The sequence below is a fragment of the Gossypium raimondii genome, chromosome 13 (assembly GCF_025698545.1).
Source record: "Gossypium raimondii isolate GPD5lz chromosome 13, ASM2569854v1, whole genome shotgun sequence".
Lineage (NCBI taxonomy): Eukaryota > Viridiplantae > Streptophyta > Magnoliopsida > Malvales > Malvaceae > Gossypium > Gossypium raimondii.
Genome location: NC_068577.1, coordinates 51487213 through 51496676, shown reverse-complemented (window position 1 = coordinate 51496676; position 9464 = coordinate 51487213). Strand labels below are relative to the sequence as shown.

At 34.9% G+C, this 9464-nt stretch overlaps 1 protein-coding gene across 1 annotated transcript; it reads left to right on the top strand.

Annotated features, from left to right (window-relative positions):
* The first annotated feature begins 387 nt into the window (after positions 1–387).
* On the top strand, positions 388–8179 carry LOC105784061 (uncharacterized). Its single transcript, XM_012609840.2, has 7 exons — positions 388–457; positions 696–765; positions 3582–3704; positions 5154–5330; positions 5951–6049; positions 6141–6383; positions 7378–8179. The coding sequence occupies exons 3-7, from the start codon at positions 3636–3638 to the stop codon at positions 7696–7698; spliced, it is 909 nt and encodes a 302-aa protein (XP_012465294.1). The 5' UTR covers positions 388–457; positions 696–765; positions 3582–3635; the 3' UTR covers positions 7699–8179.
* The last annotated feature ends 1285 nt before the right edge of the window (positions 8180–9464 follow it).

Here is a 9464-nt window from a genome sequence, read left to right as displayed (position 1 = left end):
AACCTATTAAATTAATCTTTGAGTTGGTTCCAAAACTTAAAAAGAAGAAGCTATTTTATTGTTACTCAAAATAATCTAAATTTTAAAAAAAATCGAACTCTATTAATTTAACTTTTTTAAAAAGAATTATTTTATACTGAAAATAACCAAATAGGATGGGATGTTTATAGCAATTGATATTTTGCATTTCATTGCATGCATGGCTTGAAGAACGGCTCAAACACGTGCAGTACTCGTAGGAAAACAACGGCGCCCTATGGTTCAACGTCTTGGTCCTCTCGAATCTCGGGCGTAAGCCAAGGTCCAGTGCGCCACGTATCACTTTCACCCAACCGAACCTCCTCACCCTCTGGTCAAAAATTCCATACCTATTTCTCCCCCCTTTTATTATTATTATTTATTCTTATTTCTTTTTCACTTTTTTTCTCCTTCAAACGTTTCGTTTGTTTCCATGCAGGTAAGCTTCTTGTCTTGTCTTTTTTGTTTTGTTTTTTATTTCTGGTTTTGATCTTCTTTACTGTTTCTTATTGTTCTTGTCTCAAATGAGTTACACCTGCTTCATCCATTTTTTTCTCTGGTTTGTGTAAGATTATTCTGTTTCATTGGATATTATTTCTGGGGTTTTCTTTCTTCTTTCTTCTTCTATTATTTGAATGTTTTGTTTTTTATGTGTTTTTTTTTCCTCTTTGGTACAGGAATGATAATTTGTGATGCCAAATTCATTGATCAAATAAGCCAGGCTTGCTAAGGAACAAGCTTCCGGAGGTGAATTTCTGGTTTCAAAAGCTTTTAGTTTTTTATGATTTATTTATTACCAGATCGTAATTCGAAATAATTTTCGTGGGATTCTTTTAAATCTAATCTTTTTTCATTGGAAGATCGTAATCATATCCTAAAGTTGCAACATTTTTAAGGAAAATAAAATAAAATTTTCATATGGGAATTAAATAATTGAAAAGGTTGAGATCTTTCTACTTTGACAATTCTTGAAGGAAAGAATTTTGGCCCTTTTTGTTTTTATTTTATAATCTGAAGAAAAGAATAAGCACATTGTTCCCAAACTTTGCCATAATTGGCTTTGTGGGTTTGAGTGAGGAAGTATTGAAGAGATATAAATTGTAGGTGATTTTTCATGAAAATTCAGAATTGAGGAACTTTAAAGCTGGAAATAATGGAGATTGATAATGATAGAGGATTGTTAAGGCATTGTTGGGTAATAATAGGCTTCACTTTAAGGAGGCTATAAAAGGAATTCCGGTGAATCTAAAGGAACACTCAAATGGAAGGTATGAGTATTATTTTTGAGGGATAAATTATAAAGCACATTAGAAACCAAAGGTTTTCATTGTTTTTTGATGGCAATACTTTGAATCCCAAGTTTTGGTGCAAGTTTTTCATATGTGAGGGCTAAACTATTAAACCAAAGTTTGATTGTTAGGTTTATTGGAGCCAGGTGGCAAAACCTATCTTTGGCTAAAAGTCCTTTTAAGGGTAAATTGGTAGAAGATTATTGTTATTCAAATGCTTAATTTTAACAGCTGTGGTTCAGGGAAAAAGAAACTTGTTTTTGGTTTTATGTATAATACCATATGGATTTTTCTTTTATTTTCTAAAACACAAAAGAAGGATAACAGATTTATATGTTTCTTTTAGAGTGTCCTTTTTTTTTCTTTTGAATAAGTAGATGAATTCTAATCATCCAAGACGCAGAGAAGCTGCAAAAAGTGTACATGAGCTTTACAGAATGGTAGAATTTAGGCCCCAAGCTTTAAGGAGGTCTTAATTAACAGGGTCTTTGGCTATTCTCCTACAACTGCATGGATGTAATTTTCCTGATTAGTTCTAATAAGCTTGCCCGTCTTTTCAATATGCTTGTAGTCTGTTCTTTTTTTCCTTTCTTGCCACACCATGTATACCAAAGCATACCAGGCAATTTGAAGGATAGCGGAGATCAACAACTTGCCCTTTGGCTTACTCATAGATCACCTTAACTCTTCTTCTCAACCTGCTACTCTTTTCTGAATTTTGCATTGGCCCAGCACTCATAGACCAAAAAAATAGGTGATCTCTGAATTCATTTTCCTGTTTGCAGAGAAGACACGTCTCATTCACTGGCATTCCCCCATGAAGCTATCATGTCTTGTGTTGGGAGTGTATTCTTCAATGTCATCCAGGTAAGTGGCGAGTGTCTAGGGCCATGAAATTTGAACCATAGTAGCCTGTGCCATGCCACCTTCCCACTCCTTGGTCAGATCTCATTCCAGACTGTTGCAGTTGAATATGTGTCTCCTAGGAAAGGCCACTTAGTGTTCCCATTTTCCTGTCTGAACCCATGGTGAGCCACAACTGACTGAGTTGGAGTAGTTCTTCTGATTCCAGCTATTATGACCCCGTGCAGTGATCTGCCAGTTATCTTTGCTCTACAGTATCTAGTTGCTTATCCAGGCTACCCTCAATGATCCAGCATTTATTAGAATTGTCCAAAGGTTTCTAATGATTTGGGGCCTGATTCCGTGATAGTAAGTCTTTCAGTCCTGGGCCTCCCTCTGATTTTGGCAGGCAAAAATGGCCTTCCAACTGATTCTTGCTCCCTTTGCTGAGACTTCTGTCCTCTTTTAAAAGAAACTAGAGCAAACTTGGGTAATTCACTTCACAATGAGCTTTGGAAGAATACAGTACTTCCTTTCCAAATCTAACTCAATTTTTTGTTTTTCATTTTTGGGTATCAAAAGCTGGTTATTAGTAATCCTTAAATTGGCTGTGATCGCCATGATTAATACAGAGAAGTTAACATCAGCTTGAAGCTAATGAGATGAGACATTTTACAACATTTGATGGTAGATAGTGTTTTTCCACCTGAATCAACTGTTCCTAATTTTATTAGATCTTTATAGATTTAGAACTTCCTTATATTGGCTAAGTTGAAGTCTTAATTATGTTATATGTGTTTCGTTTTTCCCACAGATAGAATGATTATATTTGTTTCTCTTAATTATGTTATATTTGTTGGTCCTTCCCTATCCCCTGTTCTTTGTTATGTATTTTTCTGTTAAACATGGACTTTTTTGACATGCTATAGTTGGGAGGAATGGAATTAATAAATTTAGAATTCTGATTGTGCAACATTACAGTTTATATTTTGACAATTGAAAAGGGATTACACTGTTCAAACTCCAAACTCCACATGGATATTTTCTATTGGTGATTATGTGAGATTATAGTCTGTTATGTGGAATTAAATTGAAAAACACATGAAATAGAAGGATGAATAAGTATAATAACTTTATATGTAAATTTGAAGTAATATGGAGTTTCAGATGTCTAGACCATGTAGAACCCTCAACCTGATGGTCCTTTCTCAATCATTTATCAGATATTAGGACACAGTATCAATGGTTTTCTTTTTCTAATAATTAGTTTTTGATATCTGCTATTAGAGTTTTCTAAGTAATAAAATGGTTACAATTGTTTGATTATGACATTGGTTGGTCCTTATTCAGCTTTGAGGTCTAAATGAATTTTTATGTTTTGGGATTTGAACTCTTTCTGAAGGCCATATATTCTACCACTACATACTTCAGGTTATAGGTTCTATTCTGCCATTTTGACAAGCTGAGCTTTGTAAACTTCTGAAAATGTCATCTATACAATTGAAACGAGGTGCCAGCGATAAGTCTTTGTCCCCTGTCGACCAACAAGCAAAGGTACATTTTACTAGCCGAAGTCTTGAAACAAAATTGACTATATCGTGGATTGATTAAAAGAGTCACTGGATTAGTAACCATATTAAGACTTTTGCTTTATCATTTAGCTACTATTGATAAGAAAATGAAGGCTTCCATGTTCTTCTAGTGATATGGATGGACTTGTCTTCTGCTATTATCTCAAGTTGGAGGGTTCAAAATGGAAAGCAATAAGAAATTACTTGTTTTATTTCATGAACTAATAATCACTTGTCATGTAGAAGCTTTAAGCATACTAGTGAAACCATCCATGTAGCTGTCTAGTATCCTTGTGCCTTCAAAGGTTCAATAGCAACAAAAACAAAAATAGGGTATATCAAGTTATTATTCCAAAGAAAGAGGTGAAAAAACTATGAAATCAACATAGCATGCCTTTTTAATATGCATATTTTTCAAATGATTTCAATTTAACATACAGTAGTACTTATATGCTATGTTACTTGGACTCAGTTTTGTATTGGACATGAGTAATGCATCCGGCACAGGTATTTCAATATTATTCCAAGATTCGATTTATTTGGTGAGTCTTCAGAGGATTATATCCCTATATCCTTGTTCAGATATGTGTTGGATACAAGTGTTGGACACGGTTGCTTTAATAAAAAAGAAGAGTCGAAGCAACATAAATTTTATGGGGGGTTTTGAGTATGCTAGGTCAGTGCCTTAGTAGTCAAAAGCAATCGAGTCTGAAATAAAAATACACATCACTTTGTTGAGGTGATAGAGCCTCAAAAGGTCTACATGTAAGAATCTTTGAGCCTTTAGAATCTCCATATATTAATCTTCAATGATGACAAGTTATATTTAAAGAATGTAAACCTAGGTTACATACAATTTTTGGCAGGAATATGGAGAATGACATTTGTAATTGAATCACAATATCATCTCTTGCTTCCAACACAAAGTTAGATGTCACAACACATTCTTATCATATGGAAAGCCAGAAGGACGGAAAGCTTAAATCGCTCAACTCATGACATGTTGTGCTAGTAGTAGTTTTATTGCATTCTTTATGTTTCCTTATGGGGTACAGAATTATAATATGATAGTGAAGAAAGAAAAACGAACAACAGTGACAACTAAACCTATAATTATATAACAACATATTAGGTCTTTTCCCACTAGATAATTATGTGAACATCAATGAGGCTAGTACATGTCAGATTTAAGTTGGAATTGCATGTAAGCTACAGAGATAAGTGTTTAAATATTCCCATCAACTTTTTCATGATGCTGTAAACCAAGACGGTGTACTGGGATGTTTCATAAGCTATGATCATTTTTTTTATTCTATTCGTTTTCCAATAATGTACTTTTTATTATCTTAAACTTTGTTTACAACGAAATGGTTGACTGCAAAATTTTAATTGAGCTGAATGATCTCCAGCTAATTGACTCCTTTCACTTCAGATTGATGATGTTAGGAAACTAATTGGCCCAGTAGTTGACAAACTACCAGTCCTTTGTTCAGATGCATCTATTTTAAGATTCCTCAGAGCAAGGAACTGGAATACAAAGAAGGCGAGCAAAATGTTAAAAGAAACATTGAAGTGGAGACTTCAATACAAGCCAGAGGCAATCCGATGGGTTTGCATTCTATTATTTCCAACTGAACATTTTTTAATGAAATTTGGATTTCTTAAGCATCACAAAGTCACACACTACCTCTGATAACTAAGTTATTTAAAGATTGTGTGTTGTTTGATTGAGCTGTTCAATTGTCTCACTATATAAGGGATGCATGGATGGCTATATTGCCCCAACTCTTCAATTGCCCATATCTAATGCATATACAGTCTTGGCTATGAGGATATGACCTTCTGAGGTTCTTCCACATACAAGGAAAATATAGAAAAACTTGAACATACTTGTGTCGGATGCATACTTGTTCAAAAACTTGAACATACTTGTGTCGGATGCATACTTGTTCAACACTTACACCCAAGGCTGACTAACATAGATGGCTTTTAGTTCTACTACTGTTCCTCTCTACTTCTTATGATATGGATATTTTACAGCCTTTCCATGCCATACCCTTGGGTGGTGAGGGTTGAAATTAGAATTGTTTTACAAATGGATATCTTTGTAACTATAATTAATGGGTAGCTGTGAGATTGAAATATTTTTGGCTGTACATGTTCCCTCTTAGTAGTGAATTTTGGCTTAGATCAGTATCTTGCTGAGACAACGTTTTGTTATGCTTGTAGGAAGATATTGCTCAAGAAGCTGAGACGGGAAAAGTTTACAGAGCTAATTACTGTGACAAACTTGGGAGGCCTGTTCTTGTCATGAGACCTGGTCTCCAGGTATTTGTTCAATGAATTATCCGGCTTCTCATATATTACTATTCTAGTTTTTCTTTATATCAATGAATTTGGACAAGTTCTCTGTTTTCAGAATACAAACTCACCAGTGGGGCAGATCAAATACTTGGTTTATTGCATAGAAAATGCTATAATGAATCTGGTCCAAGATCAAGAGCAGATGGTTTGGCTTGTTGATTTCCAAGGGTGGGCAATGACAAGTATATCTGTTAAGGTGACTCGGGAAACTGCTCGTATCTTGCAAGACCACTATCCAGAGAGACTGGGCATAGGAATTCTCTATAATCCCCCAAAAATATTTGAATCTTTTTGGACGGTATGTTGTTTCTTTCTTATCCTCATTTCATATTTTCATTTCAAGTTAAAATATTATGATGAACTATCATTTTAATCAAATAGGTGATATGATATGTATATCTTATATAATTCTATAATTATCTTGTAAATGATATGGACACAGCGATGACATATACATTTGTTTGACGAAGATTAGCTAGATTAAAGTTGTAAGTGAGACACTGGTGCTCACAAGCTCTTTGGGTTTAGCTTGAGGAAAAATTTAAAAGTCAACTTGGTCATTCTCCAATCAAGCTCGAGCTATCAAGCAAGCTGAATGGGTATTCTACTGCTTGACTCAAGTAGTTCATGAACCTAATCAAGCATTTTCTTTTTAATTAGTTTTGAAAATTTCAATTTGAACTTGAATTCAAGCTCAATTATGCTTGAATTGAAATGAGACTAGTCAAGTGAGCTCGAGCAGTTTGATTATCTGAAATTGAGCTCAAGCCTTAAAATTGAAACTCGATTGAGCTCAAACCAAGTTTTGATCTTCAAATTTCTAGTCAAGCTGGAGTTTCTTACAGCATGAAATCAGCTTGGTTCGATTTTACCCCACCATACATGAGAAATGGCAGAGTGCTAGCATAGAGGAGATACTTAGTACGCTCTTTGTTGTGTGTTTACATAACGCATTAAGTTCGTTAAATTTGGAGAAAGTAATTAGATGCTATGTTACTTTGAGTTCATTTTTCTTTAAGTAATTGTGTCTGAAACTTGTGTCCAACTCATGGGTACGGGGATATTGCTTGCAAGAACCATCCAAATTCATTGGAAAATTTTAGAAAATTTTGATCATATCCGAATTAGACAAATACTCATATCCATTATTTACACCCAAGTCCAAGTAACATAAAAGAAACCTATATTCTGTTTGTTTGTCATACATTTTTTTCCCTGGTTTTGATGGTTTTGACATGTTCATTGGTTTTACGTGATATTCTTATGGATTTAATGGATTGAAACTCTGGCAGATAGTGAAGCCATTCCTTGAGACTAAGACATACAAGAAAATGAAATTTGTCTATTCTGATGATCCAAAGAGCCTGAAAGTAATTGAAGAAATTTTCGATTTGGATAAGCTGGATGTTGCATTTGGTGGGAGAAACCCAGCTGGATTCAATTTAGAAGTGTATGCACGACAGATGAAGGACGACGACAGCAAAAGGACGAATTTCCATGGCTCTGGTTGTTCATCACCATTTTATCAATCATCAAGTTTGTCTGAATCACAACAACACGAGTCAACGGATTTAGACCGCGATTCCAATGCTTCGGATGAAGGCAGATTATAATCTGTTGAGGAACCAACGGCTCCCAAATCCGAAACGCATTGATGAGAACACGACACAAGGGGTGTCACCCAACTGCAAAGATATTCAGGTAGGTGAAGCAGCAGTTGCAAAAGAAGTACAATAAGCAAGTTGACAGAAAGACTCAATCCGGTTTCAAGTTTTTTTCCGGTACATTTAAATCTGGCTTCAAGTTAAATTTCATTATTCTCTAACATTTTGAGAAATCAAACTTCATATTTAGATATTGACCTGGATTCAGTCTTTCAATGCAACCATCTGATTAACCACATTAGATTAGCTTGAGCTTTCAGCTTGAACTTTGACATGAACTTTCACAGTTATTTATACACAAATCAACTGTGAAGAACAATAAACTTCTTCATACCAATATTAAATGTTTTTTTCCCGATGTACAGATTATTTTATTTTGTTGTGACTATACCTTATTCAACAGCATTATGACAAGCCAAACTTTATGTTATCTCAGTGTGTAATGTGTATAATATGGGTATGTTTAATTTTTTTAAATATATCCTGAGGATTATACTTGTACTTGTATTCTAATATCTATTGGACATAGATATCCTTTAAAGAGGAATTGAAAGAAAGTGTATTGCAATTACATAGAATTGCAATTCCTTAAATTAGATATTTACATAATTTATATTTTTAAAATATTAATCGCTATAAAATATTATTAGTATGATAAAAATAATTTTTCAACAACTAACACAATAAAATCATATCATTATGTTAGCCTAAAAAAATAGCAAGAAAAATAAATATCATTTGCAATTTTATCTAATTGTTCTAGTTCATTTGTTGAGTTATTCCCTCGTTAATATTTAACATATATTTCTTATTGTAAAGTCCATATTTCGCCCGGGGCCCAATTAGACAAAAAATAAGAGACCCCAGACAAATCCAATCCAGATACACAGCCCAAATTTTAAAACCCTAAACGGCCCAATGGGGCCCAAAAGACTAAACAGCATCAGGGAACCCTAGGGTTCCCTCCTTTCCTTTGCGTCGCTACCTCCATGTGCGGTGTCAGCGTGCACACCGCTCGAGGTAGCCCCCGGTTGCACCAAAACAGCAAAACCCTACTCCGTTGACCCCCCAACGCCTGCAAAAAAAGAACCAAAAGGATACCTACAAGCAAAGCAAAAACATTAGCAGAAAAACATGATAAAAGGATGTATCAGTGGCTATAAAAGCCACTAGAACAGATTGTAAAAAGGACCTTTTTTTTTACAAAGATAAAAAATAAATAAAAAAACATAGAGGTGATTTCAAGGTGATTCGCTTTTTTTTTAATCTTTCTATTTCATTTTTTATTTTTTTCATTTTGCATATGGAAATAAAAAAAAGGAAAAGAAGGAAGGAAATACTCACCTTTCAAAGGATTTAGCCTCGAATCCGGGTTCTAGGAGAGACGAGCTCCAAACGGGGATAAAAAAGGCTGATTTTTTCACCTCCGGCTGCCGCTTGCGGCGGAGCTACAGCGGAGGTGCGCCGGAGCTTTTACTCGGACCTAGGCCGGACTAGAGAGAGGGGTCGAGAGAGAATAAGGGTGTTTTTCCTGGAAAAAAAGAGAGGAAATGAGCATTTTTTCTGAAAATTTTAGTTTTTATACTACTGCGAAACGACACAGTTTCGTTCAAGGTTTTTTAACGCTAAAATGGTGCCGTTTTGCGCGACCCGCGTGCAACCCGACCCGCTCCTGGGGGATCCGCGTGTTTTCAATGAATGGCTAATTTCACTTT

Coding starts and splice junctions, on each gene's coding strand:
- LOC105784061 (XM_012609840.2), top strand. CDS start 3,636: ATGTCATCTATACAATTGAAACGAGGTGCCAGCGATAAGTCTTTGTCC. Junction 5,331..5,950: donor AGCCAGAGGCAATCCGATGG/GTTTGCATTCTA, acceptor TTATGCTTGTAG/GAAGATATTGCTCAAGAAGC. Junction 6,050..6,140: donor TCATGAGACCTGGTCTCCAG/GTATTTGTTCAA, acceptor CTCTGTTTTCAG/AATACAAACTCACCAGTGGG.